Consider the following 15,186-nt stretch of genomic DNA (forward strand, 5'->3'; position numbering starts at 1 on the left):
AGCCTGAGAGGCAGCACCATGGTGTTCCTCTTCACTGGGCTGACCTGTTCCACAGTGCAGCAGAGTGCGTGGGTCTCTCCACCAGCGGAGTGAGTTGCTTCATGTGAGATTCAGGGAAATGCAGGGATACACTGTCCTCACTGGAGGGCAAGGTAGAGAACTGCTGATCAAAACTTGACAAACTAGACGGGCACATGGAGAATGTGGAGGAACGGTTGGAGAAATCAGAGGCCAGGACACAAGTCTGTGAAAAAGAAATCGCTGAGAATAAATCTATGGCTAATACGACTTTTCAAACTGTTGCTCTTTAGAATGAAAACTGGAGTTTGTCCAAGGGATAGAAAACAACTGCATCCTGGGAATCCAGGAAGGGGTAAAAGGCCCCAACCACAAAGTGCAGAGGTCAAAGGGCTTTGAATGACATCATCAATGAGATGAATACAGGAAACAGCTAGCAAAGGAAGTCACGGATGGATGAGAAGCCCTGCTTACACTGACCTATGTTCTGAATATAAGGAACAAGAAATCAGTTTCTAAAAGACTAAAGATGGGTTTTTTTTGTTGTTGTTCTAATATCCTGCCTCATCTAACCACACTAGCCAAAATACTAGAATGACTTTTATAAAGCTGGTATGTAGAAGTCAAAGATCCTAACTTCTAAACTGACCATGAGCACTTTTGGTTTTTGGTACTATCTCTAATAATGACCCCAAGAAAGAGAGATCAGGAAAAACGGAACAAAAGAACAGAACAAGTTCTGGGCACAGGCTTGGCTGTGAGCGTAATAAAAGACAACCTAGTCCTCTTCTGTACAGCAAGTATGTTTACAAGCTCCAAATGGGTCAAAGAGCTTAAGACAAAAATGAATGTCCTCAAGTTAAAAAAAGAATATCAAGGTATTGCAGTCACTTTTTCTAAGGAGAGGAAAATCTGGTGCTGTCCATTTTCAATGGCAAGCGAAACTTAAACATCTCCTGTAACATTTGGCTTCTGGTGCACCGCCCAACAGAAGTGAAGGAGATAGGAATTATAAAAGGCTGTTAAAATAGTGTAAAAATCCACTGGCTACGAAGATGATGATAATTAAGTTACCAAAGAAAATATCTTACTGCAAAACCATGTATGGCCTGACAGTGATGGAAAGCGATCCAAAATAAGATCAGCTCCCTGCTACTTTCAAACAACAAGTGCCTGCCAAGGTCAAAATCTAGATGCAGCCTGCTCAAAAAGCAGCTGACTTAGACTCTTGCCACCAGACTGAGCAACAAAGGAACTCAGAGAAGCCACCCAACATACACATTTTTTCTTATTTTGACAGCTGTTCACTAAGTATTCATTTAGTGTTCAACATGTGACAAGCACTATGTACTTCCTCCAGCTACACATTTCTTGCTTTCTGGAACAAAAGGTTTTATCTTTTTAATAATACCATGTACAAAATACAGAGGGAAAAAAGCAATATACAAAGGTACACTTAGGAAACAAACCATAGACCATGAAGCAAAGCCTCAGCAAGGTCAGGAAGTTACCCCACCATCTGCTCACACAAAACACTAAAATCTCAAAGTCTCTGAAAACATGTATCAACTACTAAAAGCCTTAGGACACCTGAGAAATGAATGTGAGTCTACAGTTACCCTTCCAGATAAGCACTGGGTAAGCAGATGATTACAACCAACATATCTATCTACAGAGAAGAAATTCAGACGTCCAGACTTTTTGCCTCATCAGGAGGGTCTTTTCTAAAATAATCCCAATGTTTTATATCTGACAAAACAGGAACAAAAGCAACTGGGGTAAAACCAAACTAGAACCTCTCTATTGTGCTATATGTCTTCTGTCTGGTTAATGTTTTTCTCTATAATTATTTTTAAAAACATTTGTGGTTTTACAAGACAGTCTACAAGGAAACCAATGTTAAAGACTTTCTAGGTAAACAGTTGCTAACTTTAAGGCAGGGCAATAAAAATGCATGAAGATCTGATGATTGTAGAGACTCATTTTCTAAGACAGCTATGAAGAGGTTTCTTCTAAGAAACAAGTTTACTCAAAGGAGGCATCTCATAATCCTGGCGTTTAGGTTCTGGCTCCAATAGAGACTGTGTCCTTCCTTGAATCAAAGTCCCCTCTTTTCTAGCCTTCCCTTGAGAGCACCATTCTCCTGCTGCCATCTCCCAAGGCTGGAATTAGGCACCACTGTGTCCACCTTGAAATTCTTAAAAACACTGAAGAACACAAACTTCAGTGTCTTCCCTGTGACATAAGTCAAACGGCTAATGACTTATCTAGATCAATGTTTTCTACAAAACAATCATGCTTTTCATTCCCAATCTAAATTTGTAAAAGCAGATTCATCACTGTTTTAAAAATCATACGTCACTGAGTTCCAGGAAAACACCATTATCCAATTCCAGAAATCACTGACTATACACCCATCATCTGTTTAGATTCAGACTTTGCTTTGATTCCAGTTGTCATTAGCATCCAAGGCCTTCAACTGTAAAGAGCTAATTATTCTAATTCTACTTTTCCTCCTATAGCACCGACACCACTAGCAACATCCAGAGGCCATCCATGGGAGCACTATGGCTTCAAAGAAGTCATGTGTACCTGCTTTTCCTTTCAGGAGTTTATTCTGGTAATACTGCCACTCCAGCTGTGGGTTAGCCCCAGGACGTAAAGGGGCCCTTCCTGTGCCTCTGTTACTTGTAACAGCCACTGGCTTTCCTGTGAGAAAAGATTAGATTGTTTCGCTAAGTAAAAAATGGATGTTGAGAACAGTAATGGAATTTTTTTCATAGTGTTCATTGCATACGTTGTTCTTTAATCACACAGGCACTAAATCTTAAATAAACGAGTATAGCCATCACCCTGTGACTCACCAAGGTTTCCATTCCCATTAAAAGGGACAGTTTCTATGACTTTTTTTTTTTTTTTAAAGGCAGGGTCTCTCTAAGAAGTTCTGGAGTTCTCTGCATAGACCAGGCTATTCAGGAACTCACAGAGATCCACCTGCCTCTGGAGTACTGGGATAAAAAGCATGTGCCACCAAGTATGACTCCAGTGACATTTCTGATAAACTGACTCAATCTAAAGGCAGCAGAGTAAGTTTTCCATGGCTTTTGATTTCTTACAATGAAAAACAGGCAACTCAGATCCCACGTTTAGATTGTAGGAGTGGACAATGAAAGAAAAACAATATCAGACGTTTTATAGTTCTGGTATAAATAGGTTCAACATGTACACTTATCCTTTTAATTTTATTTAAAAGGAAATAAGCTAAGAGATTCATGCACAGCAATCAAAATCTGACTGAACATATAAGCAAATGTAATTTTTTTAAACATTACTTAATGTTTCATTTCCTTTGTGTGTATATTAAGTTACAAAACAGCTATAATGTTGTAAAATTGATTTGCAAGTGGCATATCACAGGTTTAGAGGGCAGGTGGCTCAGAACAAAAAAACCACATACACACAGAACCTTCCTGCCCTCCATAGAAGCTAGACAAAATCACAATACACTAGATGCTAAGTTATGCATAGGCTAAAATCAATTGTTTCAAATTCTAAAAGCCCTGTTCAGAGTTGAGTCCCAACTACCCAGGACAAAATTAAGGCCCTTTTGGGAAGCTAGAATTTTCTAGGATTTTCAGTGCCCTAACTACTATTTCTTTACTTAAGAGAAAAATAGACTTTCAAGAGAAAATACTAATATAGCTATCATATCCAGAAAGAACTTAAAAAAAAAATCCTGAATAAATACTTCTGATGGTAGTAAGCAGTACATAAATAAACCTGAAGTCTCATTAACAGTCAGACTGCCCAGATGACTCTAAGGGAGGAGAGTTGTTTGAACAGGAGAACAGAAAGCCTGAAGACACAGGATACCGGGAAATTCCCCTGAACAAACAATAAGCAGATATGAAAATTCCAGAGGCCCCACATGTGTGAGTACCGGAGCCCTCAGCTTAAGACTCTCTCTTCTCTTGTGTCTTCAACTTACAGCACGCAGCACTTTTCTAACTTCCTACACCTGCGACAATGGAGTCCAGCCAACTTGAACAAAGGAATGGATCTGACTGAGGAAAATCAAAATACTTTTCAAAGAACACATGGTTATCAATTAGGATATATATGCTCATAACAATTTATCAATTTTGTTAAAACAGGAATACAGACCTTTGAGATCTGGTCTGTTTCGTATACCCACTGATACAAAGAAGCAATCCATGTCAACATGCATTACACAGCTCTGAGGTCTGGGTGAGCTCAACACTGACATATCGCCTAGAAGGAAAAAAATAACATTCAAACCCAAACTAATTCTTCTCATTAAAAACAGGTCTAGTTCATTTTCAAAATCATACTTAAGAAGAATGGTATCTTAATATAGAATATATTATGGACTATGTACCACCTCAATAAACAGATATTTAGTTTCTTTAGTTTCTGATAGAATTTTAAATCAATTCTAATATACTACGATATCATCTCCTATTCTACTTTCTAAAAGTCTTACCTTAAAATTATGATTTTATTAGATAATTTTAACATATGTGATTGTTATAACAATTTTGATATCTGCAGTTTAACAGGCTTGGTTCCATGGAGCTACGTCACCTCTGACGAGCTCCATTCCCCACACGCTACAAACATGAGTTAATCAAACAACAACAACGGCTACTACCGCTTCTCACAGCACTATGGGAAAATACTACTATCACTCCCTTGTACAGACTAGCCATCTAAGCCCTACAGCCACTAAGTGCCCAAGTTGGGATTTAACTCCTGTCAGTCTGATTTCTAAGCTCTTAAAACTTCATACTACTGCTCTAATTAGACATGCTTCAAAAGGTAGTCCACAAAACAAAAACCTATACCTAAGGGGAACTCTGTCCGCCGTTAGATGTTACTAGTTCTTACTACATTACAGAGATGAAGGCAGATCAATGATGGACAATGTTACCTTATAATAACACTAACATACACTGTCACGTCTCCTGTGCTCCAACATCTAATAGTACAGGTCCTAAACCTAAGAATCTAAAATCGAGCAACTTTTTAAGCTTGTAAGAAGTTCTGGTCTCAAAGAATATCCTTGCATATCAGCTTTATGGTAAGTTTTAATTGAGCTACTTCATGGATCACTGTGAGACAACTGTCTTACTCCCTAAGAACTGAGCTACTTCATGTAGTAACTGTGGGGCGATTGTCTAGTCTCTAGGGGCAAGGCGCTGACCCTTTCTCCATGTGGTCTTTAAGCAGACCTAAGCTGGATGTGACTGCCTCCTGCTGTTCCTCTTGCAGAGAGGAAACAGGCAACAAAGGCAAAGGTCCTTTGTCACCATGCATGTTCCCATTGCAGAGAGTGGCAGAGCAAGGATTGGGATTGAAGCCACGCCATCTAAATCAAACCCCTGTGTTCTCTATGTAAGTCTCAACGATCTCAATCTTTCTTTCCTTTGCAGAACAAGGTATCAAACTCAGGGCCTTGAACATGCAAGGCAAACAACAATCCCAAGTCTGCTGATCAAAGTGCTGTGGAACAGAAGGGAAACAACCTGAACAGTAGTAAATATTTAGGGTACAGAATGTATACATAAAATACCTATCATGCTTTCTTACAACATAAACATTTATGAATTTATTCCCATTCATGGACCTAATTCATAATAGTATTTTAAAGCTTTCAAAATTAAGTGACTTTCAGGTTAAAAAGACCAATATATAACATAACCTAAGACCTATGGTGTTCAAAAAGCATACTGGATTATATAAACAAATATAGCAACAAGCTCTCACATGAAAGACCCCGCAGCTTTCTAAAACCCCCACTGGCATCTTTCTCTCAGGCCTCCCTCCCTTTCCACAGTCATAAAGATTACCACATATAACCTTGGAACTTTCTTTTTGCCACACGTCCACAAGAGAAAGCCAAACTCTTTGCCAAAATGGATCAAAACTAAATGGATCAAAATGGATCTAAACTAAAATCTAGTTTAGGTAACAACTGTTACACAGCAGCTTCCTGCTGGCTTTAGATGGCAAATATTAAGCACACACAGAAATTAAACAGTCTGCATAGGTATAAAGCAATCTCACTAGGATTACCACTGTAAGTGCAAGAGTTATGCCAGGGTGCAACTTTTAATGAAGCAAGTTTCTAGAAATTCACAATTACCCTTACCAATCAACTTCATTCTCACAGGAGATTAGGCATGGAATATAAAATGTTATATTTATACAGTTCAAAATCAACAATTTATAACGTCTACATGAGGAAGGGATGCTTGGATTCACAGTCCTGACAGCATTGATGGGACCCGGCCTTCTCAGTTGCCACGGTTCAGGCTACCCTAAGACACAGTGAAAAGCTGTCAGTTATACTTACTGTAACCCACGGAACCTGGCATCCCTGAAGGCTTTCTGTGTTAAGAAGTTTGTAATGATTAGAATACCCATGAAAACATCAGAACAAAAGTAAGCAGAACTGTTTTGAAGGAAACAATTTTAGTATCTACCTGTGTCAGTTACAACAAGGGAAGACCTGCCTGTTTTCACTTTTTTTAACTTTTCCCTTCCTGGAAAGACACCACTACGTTGTCTTTGTAGGGCACTGACAAACTCAGTCAGTTCACACTTCCATGTAGAGATGTGATGCAGTCTTGAACGGGAATAGAAATCTGAAATGAAGCTGCAGTCCGATGGTTTGGATGGCACTGAAGGCGCTACTTTACTAAGAGTCAGAGCAGAAGTGCTTTTTGTGCTTGAAGGCCCCTGAACAGTGGAGTGGTGAGCACCATTGATTTTAGTGTTACTGTGCAAAGATGGTGAGAGAGAACTAGTTCTGTGTGGACTGCACAAAGTGTCTGCATTTGTGGTGCTGTGCTGCAAGTGCTGCCTGGTGCAGTCTCTGAAGTCAGTGCTGCTCTTCTCCGCCCTCTTTTCCTCCTGGGTGGAATCTAAAGAAAGCCTGCTAGCAACACTGTGGTCCACAGGCACCAAGCAGTCCTGCGTCTTTAAGGCACCATTTGAACTGTGAGCATGTCCATTAAAAATGACAGCCGTGTCTCTGGGATGCATCACTCCATTCTGTTTCCTTCCTGGAAATGTCTGCCCCAGACACTCAGAACTAAAACCGTCATCTGCGCTGTCTTCACTCCAGCTGCTCACGCCATTTGCTTTCACTTCGTTTTCTGTCTCAATCTTCTTAATTATGTGATTTCTAAAGTATAAGGAGAATGTAAGTTAATGTATATGACTTGAAAGCTTAAAATACAAATTCTCTTTATGGCTTACTGTTTCCCTATTAAATACTAAAAAGTTAAACCATAATTATATCTTTTCTATTTAAAAAAAAAAGGTCTAAGTTGCCTACTCCTTAAATGGTTTTCTACTGACATTTTTCAAGTAGTGAAATTACGGACATGGACAGGCATGTCCACTGGTGTACTGAAACTTTCTCTAAAAAAAAAAAAAACACCTCTAACTTCCAAAGCATAGGAGTTGTCATTTATTGACCATGTGAGTAACATCTGCTTTTCATAAAATGAACAATACGCTTTCCTCAGCCCCTGCTCCTAGTTTTACATTTGTTTTTATGTAAGCCATTCTCTAACACATTAAATCCAATACCAGAAACATATGGGGTTGGAGTCTCCGGTTGGCTCCAGTCAACTGAGCGCTGGTGAGACTACACCCAGCTACACACCGGTGGGCTGGCTCACTGCTGCTCCAGCTGGTGTGATGAAGAAGCAAGCTTGCAGCATTAATTCACTACAGTTTTTACAAGAAAAATGACAGCACTTGAACAATGAACCCAGAAATGTGTATCTAGATGCTACAGATATCCGAAGGCAATCTAGGTCATTGGTCACAAGCTTAGAACTGCATGACCTGTGACAAATGCTACACAAATTCACATCCTGGAGACTCTACATGTTTTTAAGTAATATTAATAACACGAAATTCACTTGTCTTCATAAAGATATATAAGTAACAATATCCAAAACTGGACTGCATCAGTAATTCATCCTTTCAAATGTCTGCCTACAGCAGTACTCTAATTACACTTCGGAATCCAGACTGAGGGTCAGACTACAGCCCTATCAGATGTTGTCATAGGGTAGGTTCTCACCACCCTAGTGCCAACCTGACTTCTGGGTAATGATGGTCTGACTAAATGGAAAAATCATACAAAATAGATACAAAAACAAACAAAAGCCCCACCCATTTCTACTTGTCTCAAGCTCTAGCTGAATCTTTCATGCACTATGATAGCCAATTCTGAGTACAACCAACTCATAAAAGGCCAGTGAAAGAAGAACACAGACTGAAAACAATTAAAAGAAAGCCTCTTCAGTCCCAAATGTGAGGATGTGTCTGTTAAGACAAGGATAAAGCAGAAAGTGAAGATCCACTTAAATATATTTAAAATGTAAATTATACTAGCCCTCACCAACCAACCATAACAAAGTGATGGAATACTTTAAAAAAAAAAAAAAAAATCAAGCTGGACACAGGACTTAAACCCCAGCACTCAGGAGACAGAGGCCAGCAGATCTCAGTGAGTTCGAAGCCAGCCTGGGCTACAAAGTGAGTCCCAGGATAGTCGAGGTACATGGAGAAACCCTGTCTGAAAAACAAAACAATTAGCTTTCCAGGGTCAAAATATTAGGACTCTCTGTATGATCAGTAGTAGAATCACCAACAAAAACGCCTGCATTACTGGCAAGAAAATATATTCTTTCTATGCTGTACTTCAGACTAGACAAATACACATTTGGAGAACAGGTGTGTAAGATATACAGCAAAACACACATTTAAGTAACTAACAATATTTTTATTTGTATTAAAAAGTCAGATCTTAAAGGTCAGATCTTCTTAAAACTAGCATTAGAAATAAAATTGAGAAAAATCTATTTTCTATTTGCATTGGTCTAAGGAGAAAAAAAGGCATATTTTGTGGTTTTCCTCACGTTACTAGTGTATTTTTTTTTTTTTGACAGTATGTTGAAGACTAGTGGTTTGAAGTATATTAAAGAATTTTGGGGTAGACTTCTAGGTGAGTGTGATGCTGGGTCCTCCAGGTGAGATTCCTCATCTCCCACAGCCAGCCACTCAGTAACAAAGGACAAGGGCAGGGCAGGGCCAATGACCCACTTGATGATGCACAAGCTAAGGCAGTAGGCCTTCTAAAGGAGAAGCTAATGCACTCTGAATTACTACAATTAAAACGTAAATCAACATATTTAAAAAACATACAGAATAAAGTCTAGAGTCACCCCACATCTATAACTAAGAATCAACAACTAATAAACATATATACAGACTTAGAATTACAAATGTTTAGTTTTTCAAAAGTAACCTGCAAATGTAAGCGTTTTAATCACTCCCTGCACATGGAGTATAAGGAAAGTACAGTTGGTACAATTAGTTGGGTTTCTGGGAAAGTAACATGCTTCAGAAAGCTGCTTATCAGAAATTACTTTTCATGAAAATCCACAAAAAAATTAAAATATTAGCTAATAAGAGAATTTAGTATAACTAGAAAACCTTTACACTGTACTTCTCTAACTATTACGAACTGGTTCATTTATAGGAGACACGGCCCTATACATATTTAATGTGTTTATGAAAATTGAATGCCCGGCTTTTAAAATACTTGCTTCTGTCTTCAGTAGAACAGGGCCATACTCACTACTAAAAACGTTTTCTGTGGGCTTTCCAATGTACAAACTTACACCCTGCTGGTGAGCTGTTTGGCTATATCGCTTGGACCTGGCACAGGCTCCTCAGGCTTGCATACAGGAGTGAAGTTGAGACTCTTTTGTGCAGTGGATGGCTTGGTGTATAGTTGATACGGAACAGAAGACAAGAGTCTCCCAGCTTTAATGCTGAAACAAAAAGGCAGTACCAAATCAGTTTCAGACTAGGAGAAATGAGCTGAAGGAATCAAAGTTAGCAGGCCATCTGTTTCCTAGTGTCTTCCCCTCATCTGTTTTAGTGGTCTTAATATACTATTAAATACATTACAAGTAAAAACTAAAATTCAAGAATATAGGACAAAATAATTTATATTAAAATAATTAAACAACCTTTGTGTGTATCAGAGTTGTAAGAGACAAGAGGTTTTCGGTATGATCTCTAGTGGGCTGAGACATATTTAACCACAAGTGTTTGCTACAGTCAAACACTATGACAAAGGTCTAAGTGAACTCCAGCACTCCATACTGAGGGATACCGGCATACTCCCTTTATTCTTCAGAGCTGAAACAAGCTCAGTTTGTGTCTTGAAGCAGCCAGAGCCCCATGTGGCTGAAGGCGGGCCCTGAACTCCTCTCCTGCCTCTACCCTCCAAGTGTTGGGACTACAGGCATATGCCACCCTATATGCCTTCATTAAGATGTCTTAAATTGATCTTTGCTTGCTAATAAGCTATGATTTATATTAGCTACTATCTTTATAAATATCATTTCACTTAAAAATTTCAAATAATTGCCTAATAATATTTAGGCCAATAACCAAATTTTAAAACAGGTGGATCTTTAAGTATGAGGGAATGTCTGACATCTTATTCCCTCCTTCCTTCACATTTGAAGGGGAGGGTAGGAAGGAGGGAGGGATGGAGATGAACAGATAGAGGCTGACCGACTCAGTGAAGTCAGCGACAGCTATGGGAGTCATACTCTGACTCCCACTATGCTGTCCTGGGGAATCAAACTCAGGTTGGAGACTTGGCAGCCAGAGTCTTATTTACAGGAGACATTGCTGCAGCCTAGTTTATGTCTTCTTCACTAAGTCTTGGGTTTATAAACCAAAGATAAATACTAAAACTTTCTCTTTAAAATTATTCAGGAAAATAATAAAAAAAATTTGTCTCATGAATCAAAAAAGTCAACATTTTAAAAATGTTCCTCTACCTTCTACATAGCTTGAGACAAACTGAGGGAAATAATCGAACTGTCTTACAGACAACCACCTCTAAGTCTTGAGTCAACAATCAGAGCACCCTTGTGAGATACTCTGAAAATGAAATTAAGTAATTAGATAGCCATTGTCCTTTGTATAATTATACTGGTAGATATTTAATACTTCTACTGAATGTACCTAACACTACATCTAAATGATAAAACTACTAAATCACAAAGTAAAGGATATAAGCTAGAAAGGTTTACTTTTCATTTACCTAAATGCATTAAGGCAAATCAAAATTGTAAATTATGTTACAATACCAGAACCAAAAAATCCAAAATCCTTGCATTAGACATCTGTTACTTCACATTCTTTGTCACATCTATTTCCCCCTCTTATTGCCCAAACAAAGATGCGCCTCCCACAGCTCCATTTATGACAACTCACCTGCTCCCTGCATCCTCGAACAGAGATACTTAACACTTAACAATGGGAATCCTTTGTAACTCCATCCTTTCAACATGGATGACAATAACAAAGGGATAGCACAAAATCACACCTATGCAAACCACTTGCACATTTTAAGTAAACCAAGAGGCAAAGGACAAATTAAATCCATCCCATGCCTATGTGTCTACCTTAATGGGCCTCAAGGACAGCAGGCAGGGCAACTCAGATCAGCACCGAGCACCCAAGGGCATAAGACCGAGTTCCCCTCCTAAGCACGACATAGCCTGGCGGGATTAGTCTTGTAAGTCCACAGAGAACATTAGAACACAAGACAGCCAACGGAAATACAGCAGGTCTCGAGTCACAGATCCTTAAGATGATTAGTAAAATGAGTAGAAGGCAGAACACAAAAGTATATATATTGTAATATTAAGCAATTATATATCACTTGTACACTCAATTATCTCTGCTTATCCATTAATTACATCTTCGGGTATATGGGCAGAAACATTTATAAAAGTGTATTTTTAAAATATTTCTATTCCAGCTAGGGAGAGGACTCGGTGCTAAGCTCTGGCCACGAGAGCGCGGAGCTGAGCGTGGCACCCATGGCAGCCAGCTGTGCTGACACACCTGAAACTCCTCTGCTCAGGCGGCTGCTTCAACAGTCCAGCCAAAACAGTGAGCTCAGGCTCAGAGAGACCCTGTCTCTAGAAATGTACGATAAGGGGTCTTTGCTCTAAGACAGACAGGCAGACAGAATCACACACACACGCACGCGCACATATACATATGCCATGTACCAAACACAAGACCTTTCACATTTTTCTGTGATTAATTTCTAATTTTACTAAAATTCTGCTTAACCTAAACACAAGGAATTCTACATTACAAACTACTCTTACAAAAAGAAAAAGGAGAGTCTAAATGTTAAGAACAGAAGAGGTAATTTATTCTTGACCTTACCAGAAAATGCTAGTTCATGGTTTTTTTACAACAGTGAATTTCTCATGTCAGTTAGCACCAGGACTTAGCACCTCCTAGGCCTCAGCCAAACAAGCCTGAGCACTATCTCCTCTGAACTATTATGAATCATGTCCAATAGTTTAACTTGTAGACATCACACACACACACACACACACACACACACACACACACACACACACACACACACACACACACACATGAAAACAAACAAATAATCATCTACTTAGATGAGTCTTCTTATCCCTACTATAGCACAGGCTAGCCTAGAGGTCAAAGTCCTCCTGCCTGTCTGCCTCTCGAATGCTGGGTTTCATGTACAAGCTCCAATGTCTGCCATCCTTTAGAGAGTGAGGAATGATTCCCGCTTTACCGTCCATGTAGCCCAGGTAAAATTCTCCAAGTAAACTTAGAGCTCAGTGCTCTGAATTATATCCTACTCTCATCAACTGCCAATGACTTTAAATTAGCAGGTAAAGCAGATCCCAAATTTTTAAAGTAAAAAAATAGCCTCTGCATCTGTAACAATAGAGCTTTCTTATATGAAGATAGTTCTGAAATCAGATGTTGTATGGTTGTAGCCAATGCTGTTGTCATTCTCTGTCAGAAAACCATCATGGAACGCCTGCACGGCCATTTGGGTATGGACCTTCTTTTCTCAGGAGTGGGCTTCAGATGACAAAGGCTAAGGATGTGCTGAGAAATAACGAGGATCCATCTTCTCTACTTACGGCCTGGGTGTCCTTATACTAGGATACCCTTAACACTAGGGCACCCTTAACACTAGGGTACCCTTAACAATAAGGTACCCTTAACACTAGGGTACCCTAACACTAGGGTATCTTTAACAACAGGGTATCCTTAACACTAGGGTATCTTTAACAATAGGGTATCCTTAACACTAGGGTACCCATAACACTAGGGTACCCTTAACACTAGGATATCTTTAACAATAGGGTATCCTTAACACTAGGGTACCCTTAACAATAAGGTACCCTTAACACTAGGGTACCCTAACACTAGGGTATCTTTAACAATAGGGTATCCTTAACACTAGGATATCTTTAACAATAGGGTATCCTTAACACTAGGGTACCCATAACACTAGGGTACCCTTAACACTAGGATATCTTTAACACTAGGGTACCTTAACACTAGAGTATCCTGAACAGTAGGGTATCCTTAACACTAGGGTACACTTAACACTAGGGTATCCTTACACATCCAGAACTGAAATCCTCTCTGCCTATTCCAAATTACCCAACCTTCTAGTCATCTACCAAAATAGCACAAGTTCAGAAACAGAAAGAATATGGTTATAGCTTCCTGCTCTTGCTCCTATACAGTCCACAGTGTTCCCTTCATGTTTTACATTCTCAAGGGTAGGGAACATATACCTTATTTATTTTTCTTCACTTTCCATGTGTATGGGTGCTCTGACTGCACATGTCTGCATTGTGTGCATGCCTGGTGCCCACAGAAGCCACAAGAAGTACCAGATGCCTTAAACTGGAATTAGAGACATTCATAACGTGCTATGTGAGTGTTGGGAATCGATCCTGGGTCGCCTACAAGAGTTGCCAACTCTTTTCACATCTGACCCATCTCTACATCTCTGAGAGCTTAGTTTCTAGTACTCACTTCAGAACCAAGTGTAAGTGGTTGAGGGAGATAGCCTCAAACGCTGGTGTTAGCTAGAGTTAATCTAGGAAGAATTATCTCAGAATGTATAGGGCTATGAGAGAATAATGTGAACATCAAGATTAACATGTAATGCTCTTAATATCTATATTAAATTAGTTAGAACCCCAAGTTTTACTCCATGGCAATATAGTCTACAGAATATAAGACATTATAAACAAGCTAATGTACCATTTGGGAATTAGGGGGAAAAAAAGATCACCTCCAAAAATTAGTCCTATAGCAAACTTGGGGGACTGCCTTAACGTGAAACAAAACCTGCTCCTCCATCTATCTCCCTCCAGTCACGCACAAGCTACATATGAACCTAATCAAAGGGAACGGATGCCCATGGGCAGGACTGAATGCTAAGACCCTCACTAAGAAAACCAAGCGCGATCAGTAAAAGCTTAGGACAGCATTCTTGCAGTGTGCTCCCTCCCTCGGCTAACAGAGTAGATGGGTCAGTAGGATGATGTCCGAAGAGCATCTCTACATTATGCTGCAAAGTTCACACTATTTGTTCCTTGGAAATATCAAGACAAACATTTCAGTGAAATAACTTTAGACTTCAATGTACACAGACTGCTCTTTAAAGGACTCCCTGACTCTGGGACTCCAAGGATTTATAATCATGCCTATGATATCTGCTTAGGTTTAATGCACACTTAGGCAATTCCAACAAAAGCAACACTCTAAACACCTTTAAAACTGCTCAAAGGAACAGAGAAAAACTGATTTAAAAAAATAGGATATACCAACTGTTAAATACAAATATGTATAACAAAAATCTCATTTAAAGGCTGCTGAGATCAACATGACTAGGAGTAGTATACAAAAACCAAGTCCTATGATTTAACCAAAACTATTTCATGCTATAATAATGTAACAGATTTGACATTTATCTTACATATTGAGATTTATGCTTCCACAAAAGATACATTCGAAATATGATCCAGTTACCCCTAACTCTATTCCTCTATACCAACGCTAGATAAATGGTATAGATTAGATACACTCAGTAATCAGAAAAATCTGAATTTTCTCATCCATAAATGAGGTCAACAGGCCATCTAAGTTATATACACTCATTTAAAGGATGACTGAGCATTATTAAATTTGGACATGAACCCAAAGTTATTCCCGAGTCCAAGG

At 39.1% G+C, this 15,186-nt stretch overlaps 1 protein-coding gene across 5 annotated transcripts in view; it reads right to left on the minus strand.

The window, feature by feature from the left end:
* Positions 1–15,186, minus strand: part of Rev1 (REV1 DNA directed polymerase) — a 72,303-nt gene that overhangs the window by 23,930 nt on the left and 33,187 nt on the right. For 3 of the 5 annotated variants that reach the window (XM_032900971.1, XM_032900970.1, XM_032900972.1), the window contains exons 1-2: positions 2,611–4,640; positions 45–244 (exon numbers count right to left, since the gene is read on the minus strand). Coding sequence is in view for 2 of the 5 variants with exons in the window: in XM_032900974.1 (XP_032756865.1) it covers positions 2,611–2,727; positions 4,183–4,290; positions 6,525–7,228; positions 9,747–9,899 (1,082 nt within the window). In the remaining 3 variants the exon portion in view is untranslated. Of the gene's footprint in view, positions 1–44; positions 245–2,610; positions 4,641–6,524; positions 7,320–9,746; positions 9,900–15,186 lie in introns of those variants that run through there. The other 2 variants (XM_032900974.1, XM_032900969.1) reach the window with 2 other exon arrangements.

Source organism: Rattus rattus, chromosome 4 (assembly GCF_011064425.1).
Source record: "Rattus rattus isolate New Zealand chromosome 4, Rrattus_CSIRO_v1, whole genome shotgun sequence".
In the NCBI taxonomy this organism is placed as follows: domain Eukaryota; kingdom Metazoa; phylum Chordata; class Mammalia; order Rodentia; family Muridae; genus Rattus; species Rattus rattus.